Source organism: Salminus brasiliensis, chromosome 5, assembly GCF_030463535.1.
Source record: "Salminus brasiliensis chromosome 5, fSalBra1.hap2, whole genome shotgun sequence".
In the NCBI taxonomy this organism is placed as follows: domain Eukaryota; kingdom Metazoa; phylum Chordata; class Actinopteri; order Characiformes; family Bryconidae; genus Salminus; species Salminus brasiliensis.
This window is the reverse complement of record NC_132882.1, coordinates 38,614,494-38,630,202: the sequence shown is the minus strand read 5'-3', so window position 1 is coordinate 38,630,202 and position 15,709 is coordinate 38,614,494. Positions and strand designations below refer to the sequence as shown.

The window sequence follows — 15,709 nt, the reverse complement described above, 5'->3', positions numbered from 1 at the left end:
ATGTGGACCTGGTGGCTGCCTTCTTCAGCTATTCTGCTGATAGTGTAATCAGTGCTATACATGATTTGCATGCCTGTGACTCTAAGTCTGAGCCCCCGCCTTCCTCCTCTCTACAAAATAGCCATTGATGGGAACTGGGTACTCACTTTCTGTTTGTGACCAGCGTAAAGTAATGGAGGTGTCAGTTTTGTTACGCATGACTGGGTTGAATGGGGGTTCTGGAGGATGTTTCCGTGGTGCTGAGAGAATTAATATAATCATTTCAGGGACAAGGCTAGATCAGATTCAAAACCTTGATGCTGGCCTACAAAGCCAAGAACGGACCAGCCCCTCCATACTTGATGGCAATGGTCAAAAGCTGGTCTGCACCAAGAGCCCTTCAAGCTTCAAGTATGGCTCGGCTTGACCCACTATCCCTCAAAATCCATGGAAGACAAGTGTCCAGGCTTTTTTCTGTCCTGGTACCAAAGTGGTGGGTGTCTGAACGGCAGAGTCACTCGCTGTCTTCAAAAGCAGACTGAAGACCCATCTCTTCTGAGAATACTTGGGTGAATAGCAGAGTGGTCACCTTATTGACTTGTGTTTAGTAGTGTCTAAACTTTGAGGTATCTTGGAATTTTTAGCCTATTCAAACTAGCTGAGGTTATCCTTGGGTAAATAGCAAAGCACTTTTGAAAGTCACTTTGGATAAGAGCGTCTGTTAAATGCCTTAAATGTAAATGTAAATGTTGTTTCCCCCTGGTCACCCTGGTATTCACTCCTATTACCTGCCTACTTAAATGTTTTCACTGCATTCGAATGTAACTTCAGTTGAAGTTTAAACGGTTCACGTTAGGTGGGTGTTGTAGGTTACAGCCACAATAATATATATTTTTACACACACACACACACACACACACATACATATATATATATATATATATATATATATATATATATATATATATATATATATATATATATTATTGTGGCTATAACACAAATGATTTCAGACACAGCCACAGTTCTCTGATTCAAACCCTAATCATACACATTTTATGAGACTTGTCACATTAACAAAAAATAGTTGCCTGAAACTACATTTTGAATATTTTGACTGATTAGCTCATTTGTTGCTTTAAAGCACACTGGGACACAGAGTGGCTGTGTCAGAGACTTGAGAATTGGTTACTACAGACAAAAGTCAGAGCATGAAGTCAGTGATGCTGCCAAAAAAATCATGGTATACGAGCTGCACGATTAACAAAACATGGCTGTATTGCATAATCAATAAATCCATAAGGCACATGAGATGTCCTGTAGCCCTCTAGCAACGCACCCCAAACCGCTTCAAGTAAATCACAAATACAGCCTGTGTCGCCCCATTGTAGACTTCATTTCACAAATTTTTGTATTAACTATATTAACATTTAATAATATAATACTATATATAATAATATAATATATTTAGAGTGTACACTGACACATTTCCTTCAATAAAAATACACAAATTATAAGTGGACATAATAAATAGCAATAATATGTATAATTGTGTATAATAAATTCCACAAGCCTTTAGCACTGACAATTGCAATGTATTTGTACATTTAGGTTTCCTGGATAAGCAACGGCAAGGAGAAGTGAGACCTCAAGTGTGGAACGTACCCTGATCAATCCTCATGTCACATTTTCGCATGAATATGGCCTCTCCTGCCATCTAGGGGCCGTTAAACAAAAAAGAAGTAATGACACAAATCTATTAAATAAATAAAATTAAATAAACTCTCTTACAAATTTACCTCATGACATCAAACTAGCTTTGAAAAAAAAAACTCTTGAAAGATGTGACCTCATGATTTTAAACTAATTTAGGTTTATTGATGGTTTTATTATCATCACTACTTACATTAGTTATGTTATATTATAATTAAATCAGCACACTTGAGAATAACAGTTATGTGGTGGTATGGTGACTTTTATCAGTAAATTATAACTAGTTCTGACCAGAGGAGGATGGTTCCCCTTTGAGTGAATTTTTCCTTGCTCAATGGGGGTGGGGGGTGGGGGTAGGTTTTTACATGTTGTTAATCTCTTGTCTTATTACTGATTCCTGTAAAGCTGCTTTGTGACAATGCCAGTTGTAAAAAGATATATACAAATAAATGTAATTTGATGATCTAGTTTTATTGTGGAACTGTTGTGGCATTATAGGAAAATAATGAGAAATGCAAATAAATTAAATAACACTTTAATTAAAAATATGTACAGTAAAATCCATACAAATTTGCACTGGTGATAGCTAAATAGCATGTCTCAAATGATTGTGGAATTATTGTGGCATTATTGAAAAATAGTGATACATTTGAATAATTAAAATAACATTTTAATGATTCAATTAAAATTTAAATGTAATAACAATTAAAATGGAATTTTAAAGCCAGTGTACAGTGACATTTTTACAATCGAGCACTGGTGAGAGCCATGAACTGCCTTTCTAAAGTCCATTAAGTATTACATTTTCTGTGCTAACTCATAAAATTATCAGGATGTGTCATCAGCTATTAAAGAAACATACAAGTTTCAGCACTAGCATTTCTTGACAGCAGTGCTTCAGCCTGACAGATGTGGTCATATTTCTTTAAGTTAAACAATGTACACTTTTTTGTGTAAATAACTTGATTAGGGTATATTCCTTTTAGCTTTAAATGTCCAAGCACCTCCACCCCTAGTAAGAGGCAGTGGAAGAAGCATCATTTTACTGCCCCTGCACTGTCCAGTATTGGGTGTCCATCAAGTGAAACATGGATCTGATTTCACCACTGTGCATTGACAGCCTGCCGATAATTGAAGCTAATGTGACGGTTCATAATATCCCTGAAATAGATCCCCCCATCAACTGACCCACCACCATCCACTCAACTGCCTATCTTTCCCACTCCACCTCAGGTTGTCACTAAGGATGACCTAATAGGAAAACAGGCATCCATAACATATGAGGATTGCCTAAAGCAACATTCTTCATGCTGCAATTGCAGCAGTGCCTGTACAGATGCATTGTCTCTCATGTGGAGTCCCAATGCGTTCTCCAGGAGTACAGCAAGTGTCATGGAATGGGTGGTAGGTGGAAAAACACCTGTTTATTATGTTTTTCTTGGGCTAAATAAAACACTCTCTAAAAATCATTCACACTTGATCATTTCTTTGTCCACAAAACAATAATTACACTTTTTGTGTAACAACGCCAATTATTCTCCACAATGCCAGCATTCCAGACAGACCAATGAGACCAAAGTTTGTAAACTGATCGGTTTAAGAAAATTGTTTAAGAAAATTGTTAATTTTCATTGTCTTTCATTGTCATTCTTGTCTTTCATCAACTCATAAGTCACATTGATTAATGTATTTTTAAAGACACAATTGTTACACACCATTGTTCATTAACAATTGTACTTTATTTTAAAAACAAACAACAATGTTATAAATGTAAATAAGGGTAAACACAATCTGAAATAAACTTCTGTATAACTAAGTCATCCCTTGCTTCGCCAATCATCCACATATCCTTCCTATACTGTCAGTGCAGACGCAAAAAACAATCTTCAAGATGGTAGAGGGTGAAATGTGGCAGCTGGCTAATACAATGGTCAGGCCCCTGGCCACTGCATTTTCCTTCAAGGTCTGTTGTCATAATAATGGTATCCTTTTTTGGAGGACCTGGATTCTCTCTTTCTGCATCTCTGGCACCTCTCCCTTCTCTGGTTCCCCAGCCACCACCTCTCTCATTAGAATTCTAGAATAGTATTCTATTCCTAACCAGCTTCTGCTACTTGTACCACTAGGACCTGCACTCTCCGTTTCCTCCCCTCCACCTTTTTCACCTTGTTCACCTCTCTCTGCCACTCTTCCTCTAGCTCGCCCCCTCCGTCCTCTGCCTCTCCTACCAGCGGCACCTGAACAGCCCTCACTGTCTTTGCTTGACACTAGTGAGGGCACACAGAACTGATATCCACATCAGGCTGCAACAAGGAAAACATCAGGCTACTACTCTGACAAAATATATATACGTTATCTGTTCAACTGAGCAGTATGTTGTCGGAAACTGTAAAGTTGTTACTCCAACTCCAGAGTGTATTTTAGGAGCAGTGTTTTTTTTATTCAGGATAACAGGCTTGGCTCTGGCTAGTTATATAAAATCCACTTGAGCTGCTTTATAATGTGCATTATTTCAAACGGATACAGTTGCTGATCAACTTACAGAGTATGACTGGTTGCCTGCCATTGTAAAAACTCATCCCACGCTCCTTTCTGCAGGTGCAGTGAAGAAGGCCCTCAACCTGGCAACCCGCTTGTGCTGCGCGTGTGGGGAGGCGGGGGCGAGGCAGACAACTCTTCACTGTTTTGAAATTGGACTGTGGGAGCCATTTTAAACGATTGCTGTCATTTAGTAATTATTGGACCCTTAAATATAGTGTACAGTGAAATTTCTCTAAAGTTGATGTTGAAAATGTTGTGGCATTATGGAAACAAATATTTATATTAATTAAACAACACTTTACAGTTTTTATTTACGTATGCATTGAAATTCCCCCAAATTTGCACTGGTGATAGCCATGGACTGTCTCTCTCACATGATGTTGGAACTGCTGGGGCATTTAGGGAAAATTAAAATAATTTAACTAAATGAATTAGCAAATCAGTATGGATTTATATATACAAATGCTAAACACCTTACAAAACAGCTTGCTGAGTGCTTACAAAGCCGTCCAAACACATCATTTTTACTTTATAACGCTCCTCCATGTACTTCGTTACGAGGTATGTCAATCCTTTGCTTCCCGTTTTGACAGTGCGTGTGAATTAAAATATATTAACGCTAAGTCAATTTGTCATAGTCTCCTCTTTGCTTTCGGGGTGTAGCTTTAGTCTACGAGTGCATTTACCGTAATATCATGCGTATACGCGCATATTACTTTAAAGCGCGGATGACTTGCCTGCAGTGCTTTGCGAATCCTTCCTTACTATCAAAGCAGATATTTGTTGAGTGAAAGTGTGTGTGCCTGCGTGTACTGCCTTCGCAGTTCGGTAACTTGAGTGAAAGTTGTTCTCGACTTTTATTTTGTATTCGTATGGAAGTCATTTTCCCTCTTGTGACTGAGTTGGGAATTACCGATTAAAATATTATTCAATTCAGTTTCACTTTCACCCTGTGCTGTCTGTGACGCGTCTGGTCGTTTAATCATCTAGAATAAATTACCCTTTTACTTAATTTGACAGGACAAGCGTTCACGATTGTAAAAAGGGTGTACCTATAGGTAAACAGAATATATTTCTGTGCAAAAATGACTTCTATAGACATGAGCCCTGCGTCAAAAAAAGAGGTAAGCGTCTGGTTTTTGTTTGTCACTGTAGGCCTGAAACATCGAGCTACCTGATTTTCAGAAAAGCCTTTTTGTGCTGCACATTTTGACTTTATCTTCCTACACAGTAAATGCGCTAGTGTTAAATCAACAGTAATAGTGTTAAATCAACAATGTGTTAACACTTGCAGTGTTGATTTACAAATTTAGTATATAGTAATGTGTGTATGTGTATTTATGTCAGAACAATGTCACATACATGTTTTTATTTTATAGGTTGATGGATTCACAAAGAAGGCCATTAAAGAGGTAAGCTTTTGATGTCCTTCATAATTATTTCATGGTTTGTAGAATTTCCTAAAAGAGTACTAGAATACCTTGTGCAGTCTCTATCTCAGACTGGACATTTCTGCTTTGTCATAGGCAGAGCAGCTGGTCTCAACTTACTTTCCCCAGATGATTGCCAAGATGGACAGCTTGTTACAGGTAAAAAAAAATGTGCTAACATTTTAACTTTTGAAAAATTATGCTATGATAATATAACTACAGATGTCTGTTATTGTCTTCAGGCCTCCCTGATTTTCGAGGACCTTTCTGCTCTCAGGGCTCATTTGGACATCCCTATCCCAGACCCCGCTAAAGAGGAACTTAAGAGAAAGAAGAAAAATGAGGTAGTTACTGAGTCTTTTTATACTATATTTGATTACATCTAATCACCAAAATGAGTCAGTTCCTCAGATATACTGATCACTGTATAAAATATTAAATATGAAATTGTTAGCATTGTGAATTTCACCTTCAACAGAAAGAAGGTAAGGGCGGAAAGAAAGACAACAATGAAGATAAAGATGAGGAGGAAGGTAATAAATGGTATTGAATGCAAGTTAAAGCCATACTTGCACATGCCCAGCTATTACATATGTAAATGCATATGTTTTGGTACGTATAATGGCAGTAGACACACTGAAGTAAACTGTGACTCAGTTGAAATGGGTATTTTTTAATCCAGGAAGTCCTCCCTGTGGGCCAATTATCATTAATGAGAAAGTAGAGAGTCTCATCAAAGAAATTAAGCCTCATCTTCAGACACTGAAAGAAAATCTTAACACAGTAAGTGACTACATTTACAGAATTAATAATCTGTTAGGTGTATGATTTTGCCAAGCTACACCAATACATTCAGTATTCATAACTGTTTAATAATGAAAACTCAATTGTGTTAAGGTGTCAATGTGGGTACAGCTACAGATCCCCAGGATTGAGGATGGGAACAACTTTGGTGTGGCTGTACAGGTCTGCCCTTTGTGATCTGATATCTGAGAGTGTTGTCTTTTGTTTTTGGGTGGACCAATATGCTGTATAGTGAAATACTGTAAAATTAATTTACTTAATTTCAATTTCAATTTACTTTGTTCCTCAGGAGAAGGTGTTTGAGCTACTCACCAACACACGCACCAAGATTGAAGGATTCCAGGCACAGATCACAAAGTAAGAAATAAACTGTCCAAACAAGCCTAAGATGCAATAACAGTTGCTTCTTCTTTAAATTAAGACATTATAAAGAAAAAAAAATTCTGTTCGGAAAATCGTCCTTTACTTTACTGCATCATGTCCAGGTAAATGTAGACATTCTTCTGCATATAATGTGTTTCATTGTATTCAGGTATTACAGTGAGAGGGGAGATGCTGTAGCCAAGGCCTCCAAACAACCACATGTGGTCAGTAATTTGTTAATAAACATTTTTGATTCTATACAGTGGCCTCAATCATCACTTCACAACATCCTAATTCAAATTCAGTGGAAAAGGAATACACTTACAGACATTTCTACATGAAAGGTTTTACATTGAAACATTTTACAGATGTTTCCTGAATGATTACGATCAAGTACATTTTTATACAGATTTTCCTGAATTAGTACAAACACCTTCAATAAACTGACAACACTAAAAGCTTTGCAGCTAAATTAACCATTTGCCTGGCACTGACAGAATAATTCTGTGGTAAACTAGAATACTGCCTGCACACTCACAGCACAGACAAATAGTAACAGCCAACAACACTAAGGCCAGACAGTCAAACATGGATATAAAACATATAAGGACACCCAAGAGAAGGTTGCCCTGGGGAAAAGACAACATATTGGTGATGTGTGTACTAAAACAGCACAGCTTACTTAGTTATCTGGGAGTTATTCAGAAATAATTAAATCCAACAGTAGTGCAGTTTCTATATGAAACCCTCACCTTTCCCATTGGCTTTTTGCACCAGCCATTTGTATACTGGCCTTGACCTTCCCCCTTACTTGACATCAGTGTGTTGTTGCTTCCTCCAGGCTACATCTTATAATGCATCTTATATTTTATATTTTAAACAATTGTTTACTGTCTGGCCTCAATGTTGTAGGCTGTAATAGAAAGCTACCAGTTTCTCTGTTGTTGCATGTGACTATATGCAGACTGTTTTTTTATTGGTGTTTCAATAACGTTTTGAATTACAATGTTTTTAATATTGAATTATTTCATATTGAATGTAATAATTATGGGAAAATATTTTAAAAGTTAACCCTTTAATGAAAATTTATTTTTAAGAATTTAAGAAAGCAGAAGAATATTGTATGAATAATCTTGTTTTCTCTGTCTAAGATTGGCCTGTAAATGTAGAGATAATCTCTGTAGACATTAAACAATTAATTAGCAGCTATCACCAATACTTATTTTCAATTTTATTCAATGCTTATTATGCCTTTGCTATGTGTTACAGGGAGATTACAGGCAGCTTGTTCATGAGTTGGATCAACACCAGTGTTGTGAACTACGCATAGTGGTTCTGGAGATCCGCAACACATATGTGAGTTCTGCTTCTAAATTAGTAGCGGTTCTATATATTAAATCTTTTGTTGTTTCTTACATAATTGTGTGACTAATGTTTGAAGTTTGATTCTGTGCAAAGAATGGTCTATTGTAGATTTGATTTTCTTCTGTTTTTTTTCCTTCTAGGCTGTGTTGTTTGATGTCATTAACAAGAACTATGACAAGATTAAGAAACCCAGAGGAGACTGCAAAGCTCTTATTTACTGAAAAAAAAATCCTATCTGTGCTGTCAATCCAGACACATATAAGAAGAGATACATGTCATATTGTATTTCATTTGAGATGCTTTCTCAGCTTTACTCACAGTGCACAGACAAAAATCTAAGATTTCATTAATGAAAACATGTATTTTTGTTCATATTCAAATAATTAAAACAACAATGTATAACAATGCTATTTTTAGTTATTTTGAAATATTACATTATATTGTACTTGGATTAACATACACACAACATTAAGATGTCAGTCATAAACATACACTTTATTGCAGAAAGTATTCACTCATCCATCCAAATAATTGGATTCAGGTGTTCCAATTAATTTCACAGTCACAGGTGTATAAAACCAAGCATGTAGGCATGCAGACTGCGTTTACAAACATTTGTGAAAGAAGGGGTCGCTCTCAGGAGCTCAGTGAATTCCAGCGTGGTACCGTGATAGGATGCCACCTGTCCAGTCGTGAAATTCTCTTGCTACTAAATATTCCACAGTCAACTCTCAGCAGTATTATAACAAAGTGGAAGCGATTGGAAACGACAACAACTCAGCCATGAAGTGGTAGGCCACATAAAATGACAGAGTGGGGTCAGCGGATGATGAGGTGCATTATGTTCAGAGGTTGCCAACTTTCTGCAGTGTCAATTGCTTCAAACCTCCAAATTTTATGTGGCCTTCTGATTAGCTCAAGAACAGTGCGTAGAGAGCTTCATGGAATGGGTTTTCATGTCCAAGCAGCTGCATCTAAGCCTTACATCACCAAGTGCAATGGAAAGCGTCGGATGCAGTGGTGTAAAGCATGCCTCCACTGGACTCGGGGCAGTCAATTTCATGCTTCCAACTTTGCAGGAACAGTTTGGAGATGGTCCCTTCCAACATGACTCTGCAACAGTGCACAAAGCAAGGTCCATAAAGACATGGATGAGTGAGTTTGATGTAGAAGATCTTGACTGGCTTGCACAGAGTACTGACTTCAAACTGATAGAACACCTTTGGGATGAATTAGAGCAGAGTCTGCGAGCCAGGCCTTCTCGTCCAAGATCAGTGTTTGACTTCACAAATGCACTTCTGGAAGTATGGTCAAAAATTCCCATAAACACACGCCTAAATCTTGTGGAAAGACTTCCCAAAAGAGTTAAAGCTGTTATAGCTGCAAAGGGTGGCCCGCATCATATTAAACCCCATGGATTAAGAAGGGGATGTCACGCATGTTCATATGCGTGTGAAGGCAGGTGAGCAAATAATTTTAGCAAAATAGTGTACATTCCCAGATAGGAAACAGTCATTAAATACATGTTAGATCAACGTTAAACTGTCAACATTAACTTCATTGATTCAACGTTCCAGTCTCATTTGGCGTAATTTTTGCACCCTGAATTAATACTGAATGAATAATCTTTAAACCTAAAAATTCTATTTTCACAGTAAAAAAAGTAAAATGAACCCTACTTTATGTACAGCAATGATCATTTTGTGAAAAGCAGAATATGGAAAGAAAAGTGAAAAGAAAGAGAATGTAGAAATTTTATTTTTCAGAAAAAACAGCACAGCAGAAATACCAAAACATCAGCACAGTGAAATAGAAACACATTGCTTACATATGTGCATAAATATAGTGGTATAAATAAGTACATACATGTATGCATACAACCTCAGAAAAGCTATTTTAATAATATGATCAAAATCACAACGACATGCTTACTAAATATGTTATATTTGACCCTGCATGTGGTTGTTTCCTTGTATCCCCTCTGTTAGCTATTGTTCATGCCCTCAGTTCATGTTCCAAATCATTGGTGCAGCACTTGTTTGGCCACCTGTTCCACCTAAGCAATCCAGTGCATAGCAGAGCCTACAGCATATCAAAGGCAAGAAAGTAATTATTGTATTAAAAAAGTTTGTTTTAAAAACTTTTCAATGTGAAAAAGGTTAAAATATTTTAAACTCATTTTAAAACATTGTAACCTAGCCAGTTACATTTCCCGCATGATAATTAAAATCGTCCCATTGATAATGTCCATTAACAGCTGAAGACATACAGTTGGGAAAAAAGTATTTAGTCAGCCACCAATTGTGCAAGTTCTCCCACTCAAAAAAATGAGAGAGACCTGTAATTGACATCATAGGTAGACCTCAACTATGAGAGACAAAATGAGAAAAAAAATTCTGGAAATCACATTGTCTGATTTTTAAAGAATTTATTTGCAAATAATGGTGGAAAATAAGTATATGATCACCTACAAACAAGCAAGATTTCTGGCTGTCACAGACCTGTAACAATGTCTTTAAGAGGTTTATCTGTCCTCCACTAATTACCTGTATTAATGGCACCTGTTTGAACTCGTTAACAGTATAAAAGACACCTGCCCACAACCTCAAACAGTCACACTCCAAACTCCACTATGGTGAAGACCAAAGAGCTGTCGAAAGACACCAGAAACAAAATTGTAGACCTGCACCAGGCTGGGAAGACCTACAAGACCACTGCTAATCTCCCTCGATCAGGGGCTCCACCCAAGATCTCAGCCCGTGGGGTCAAAATGATCACGAAGAACGTTGAGCAAAAATCCCAGAACCACACGGAGGGACCTAGTGATTGACCTGCAGAAAACTGGGACCTGAAGATTGCTAGACAGCATTTGGATGTTCCGGAAGAGTATTGGGAGAATGTCTTGAGGTCAGATGAAACCAAAGTAGAACTTTGTAGAACCAAAGTTTGGTACAAACACAGCATCCAAAGAACACCATACCAACTGTAAAGCATGGGGGTGGCAACGTCATGCTTTGGGGCTGTTTCTCTGCAAAGGGACTAGGACGACTGGTCCGTATACATGAAAGAATGAATGGGGCCATGTATTGTGAGATTTCTTTCCATCAGCAAGGGCGTTGAAGATGAAACGTGGCTGGGTCTTTTAGCATGACAATGATCCCAAGCACACTGTCAGGGCAACAAAAGAGTGTCTTCGTAAGAAGCATTTCAAGGTCCTGGAGTGGCCTAGCCAGTCTCCAGATCTCAACCCCTAGAAAACCTTTGGAGGGAGTTAAAAGTCTGTGTTGCCCGCCAACAGCCCCAAAACATCACTGCTCTAGAGGAGATCTGCATGGAGGAATGGGCCAACATACCAGCAATGGTGTGTGCCAACCTTGTGAAGACTTACAGAAAACGTTTGACCTCTGTCATTGCCAGCAAAGTATATATAACAAAGTATTGAAATAAACTTTTGTTATTGACCAAATACTTATTTTCCACTATTATTTGCAAATAAATTCTTTAAAAATCAGACAATGTGAGGTGAGTTTATTTGTCAGGGTCTGGTGTTAAAAGTGGATGTGAAGTCCACAAAGAGCATTTAGACCAGGTGGGTAAAGGCAGTGTTGAACATTTCTACAGAGGAAAAGGCATCTTCTGTGGATAAATTTTTCTGGTCCACTGGTGTGGATCCACAGTGACATCGATGGTAGCTTTGATGTGGGTCATAACCAGTCTTTCAAAGCATTTTGTAACTATCGACATGAGGGCTATTGGCCGTTAATCATTCAGACCTGTCACTGTGGAACTCTTGGGGACCGAGATGATGGTGGCAGTCTATTACTTGCAGTGCCACCCCTGCAGACTATAATTATGTTATATATATGTTACATATATATTAGTATATTATATTAATTTTTAGGCAAAGGAGGTTTAGTACGTGCAATCTACTTATCTTGAGTATTATAAAACATTGAAATGCTTTTTTTCTATTAACATAACTAATCTAGTCACAAATAAGAATGCAACTAATATTTACAGACAAACAGGACTTATTCATAATTTTCAAAAGAATTTAGTTACTTTGCTGCAAGCTTAGCAGTGTGTAGTGATAAACTAACAATTGAAGGAGATCTTAAAATTTATTTTGAGGCAGACGATCCACTAAAAAAGGCATTTATATCAATCCTAGACTCTGTCAGCATTGTCCAAAATGTAACAGGGCTGTCTATACATTATTGTAACCGTACCATAAATTTAGTTTTGACCCTGGGTGTTAGCAAATATAACCTAAATATTGTTCCTCAAAATTCAGCAATCTCAGACCACTATCTAATTCAACTTAGTCGTATTGTATGCATGATTTTAAAAAACTTTTTCAGTTCTAAAGACGAAATAATAGATAAAAAACTGTCTGTCATCTGGTGTCACCTTGTCAAATTGTACAACTTGCACACTCATTGGAATTCCCTCAAACCTGCCTGAAGAAGTAATACCAGTTATAAACCTCTTTTAGCAATAGTAAACTTATTCTTTAGCATGTATTTAAGCATTACAGTTCACTACTATTTTTCTTATCTGACTGGTATATATTATCTCACAAAACACTAACTTAACTCTTGTACAATTCTCTTGAATAGGTCTGCTTCTATCAGTAGTATTAGTGCTCAAAACTTTTCTGATGGTGGAGCAAATCATAAGTTGTATCTGAAACTGCACCCTATTCACAATTCCCTACATGCGAAAATCCTAATCACTATATAGAGCACTATTATATAGGGTGACATGCAAGCGTCAGTCGTGGTTTGGATGTTGTGGCTGGGGGGCTTCGAGTTGTAGGACCGTAGCGGTCTGTATGTATTTACTTTTAAATATCTTTAAAATCATGCAACTATGTTAATGAACATCAATGTACATACATTTACCAAAACTAATGAATTGGCTCAATAGTCTATATGGTCAAATCATGTCCTTTCAGTACAAGTGTCTCGCAAATAAAATCATTTTAAAGCAAAGCTTTACTTTCACGTTTTACATCACATTTATTATTTTTATGCCAATATTAACAAATACATAACAGTCGAAGTTGAAAAATAAAAAAACATTCGAAAAAAAAGTTAACAAAAAAACCATTGTGTTCATTTACATTTTTTAGGCTGTGGCCAATCGACTGTGATAAGAAGCAGTTTGGAGTATGATTGATGTAGATGCAGGTACATGTCGGCCAGCAGTGGTGTTAAGATGAGACCTAGAAATTAGAAATCCCGAACAGATACATTTTTAACATCCCAAAAAGAGGACATCTAGTCACTCTAGTATCATAGGGAACAATATACGGAATCCTTTTATATATTTTTTTTACCTCAGTATATTGTGGGGACATGTTGTGTCGTTTTGACCAGAGGAGGATGGGCCACCTTTGAGGCCTGGTTCCTCTCATGGTTTCTTCCTTCAGCCTAGTGGGAGTTTTTTCTTGCCACTGTCATCCCTTGGCTTGCTAATCAGAGGTTTTATGTTTTATCAATCTTTTTGTCTAATTACCAGATTCCTGTAATATTGCTTTGTGGCAACACTTGTTATAAAAGCGCTATGCAAATAAATTTCATATTTATATTTGACAATTTGTCAAATCTAAGGTATGTTTTCTCTTGTTCAGTGGGTGCATAAGCGGTTTTATCCAATCAGCAGCAAGAGGCAGGCAGACAATAGATCATAATAAAGTCTACAGATGAGTCGGCCTCAACAGAATGTTAAAAGAACCACTGTTTCTGTTTAAGTATACATTTTGCTACATTGCTGTCTGTGCTAAATGCAGTCCAGTTGTTGCAGCGACAAGGCAGGACTTTAAGACGTGTTTAAAACTGTGAAAACGTACACAAAATGTAGACGCAAACATCAAAATAAATGCGAAATACTGGACATTTTGCGTCAAACTTCAAGGGCCATATCTACCACCCTGTATGGCAAATAGACCCACTTAGATTTTGATTTTTGCAAAACTTTTTGAGCACGATCTAGTCTCTGAATTTTTACCTAACTCATACTAGAAGTACTTTGACCAATTGTTCCGAAACTTCACAGACATGTAGAGAGGTCATAGACAATATGTTGTTTGGTGGAACTGCATCGCAAGGTGGTGCAACCAAAGGTTTGTATGGTGCTATTATGTGCTCTCCTGGATCAGTATTTATGAGTCTAATGTCATAGTTGAAAAAACAAGACCACCCAGGTACTTGACAGCATTAGAATTGGCCAATCACCACAAAACCTTATACATATCTTCAGGTATGGCTGTGTGCTAAGCCATGCAGATGATACATCAGTAGTGGGCCTATTCACCAGGAACAAGAGATAGCATACAACAGCATACCCCCATGAACATCCATGGCTCTGTTGTGAAAATGGTCCAGAGCACCAAGTTCCTCAGAGTCCACATCACAGAGAACCTCATGTGCCAGCTCCATTGCCAAGAAAGCCAAGCAGGGCCTGTATGTTCTGCGGAGACTAAGGAAGGCTCATATTCCTCTTCCAATCCTCACCATGTTCAGCATTGTGAAGGACCCCACTTATCCCTCATATGGACTTTTTTCACAGCTGCTGTCTGGCAGAAGGTACAGGAGCATCTGTGCTGTCACTGCACGGTTCCGCAACAGCTTTGTCCCACAGGCAGTCAGACTTTTAAACTCACAGAGACTAAACCCCCCACCTCCACTAACCACATGTCATAGCATGTGTAATATGTCTGCAATTTATTTATTTTATTCATAATGGTAGTGGTGGCTCAGCAGTTAGGTTGTGGGTTCGATACCCAGGCTCGGCAAGCTGCCACCGTTGGGCCCTTGAGCAAGGCCCTTTACCCTCTCTGCTCCCCGGGCGCTGAAATTGACTGACCACCGCTCTGTGTGTGTGTGCTCACTGCCCCTAGTTCATTAGTGTAATCAGCTAATGCACCATAGTGAGACTGACAAAATGTATCTGGACTAAGCTTTTGGTTACATCTTAGCCACACTCAGCCATACTCCTACCAAGACCAAATTTGAAAATTACATACGCGTGACACTGCATAAATCCACCACTGGGAGGTGCTACAAACACTTCCGATAAAACATCAACGGTAAACATGGTAAAAACTAATTGTAATATAAAATACAACAAATTAATGTAATTCATGTAAATTTTAGAAAGCTTGTAAAATTTGCTGATTTAATACCTAGTCTTGCTATGCTAGAGTTTTGTTTGGCACAGCTACTCCTGCTTAAATTTAATACAGCTATAAGAGAAAGTTTGTGAACCCTTAGAATTACTGCACTCATAATAACTTGTTATTTTATAAAACACATGTTGCTTCAAAAACTGCAGTGTTCAAACAGGCAATGGACAAGTTGTAATTACACTGATGATGTAATTATGGCCAGGATGCACTAAAACATAAAACATACTGTAAACAAATTAAGTGTGTGTGTTTATGTATATGTAAAATATATGTAATGACTGTCATAAAATTTTCCTTCCTTATTTATTTATTTATTTATACT

General features: G+C 37.5%; 1 protein-coding gene across 1 annotated transcript; it reads left to right on the top strand.

Annotated features, from left to right (window-relative positions):
* Positions 1–5,150: 5,150 nt before the first annotated feature.
* Positions 5,151–8,600, top strand: psme1 (proteasome activator subunit 1). Its single transcript, XM_072680285.1, has 11 exons — positions 5,151–5,357; positions 5,613–5,645; positions 5,760–5,822; positions 5,906–6,007; positions 6,142–6,196; positions 6,346–6,446; positions 6,561–6,629; positions 6,757–6,824; positions 7,000–7,054; positions 8,100–8,186; positions 8,336–8,600. Exons 1-11 carry the CDS (start codon positions 5,319–5,321, stop codon positions 8,414–8,416), a joined length of 753 nt encoding a protein of 250 aa, XP_072536386.1. The 5' UTR covers positions 5,151–5,318; the 3' UTR covers positions 8,417–8,600.
* The last annotated feature ends 7,109 nt before the right edge of the window (positions 8,601–15,709 follow it).

What these genes read in the sequence shown, in the direction of transcription:
- psme1 (XM_072680285.1), top strand. Translation starts at nt 5,319, where the DNA reads ATGACTTCTATAGACATGAGCCCTGCGTCAAAAAAAGAG. An exon ending in AGATGGACAGCTTGTTACAG is followed by an intron (nt 5,823 to 5,905) that starts GTAAAAAAAAAT and finishes TATTGTCTTCAG; the next exon opens with GCCTCCCTGATTTTCGAGGA. An exon ending in ACTTTGGTGTGGCTGTACAG is followed by an intron (nt 6,630 to 6,756) that starts GTCTGCCCTTTG and finishes TTTGTTCCTCAG; the next exon opens with GAGAAGGTGTTTGAGCTACT.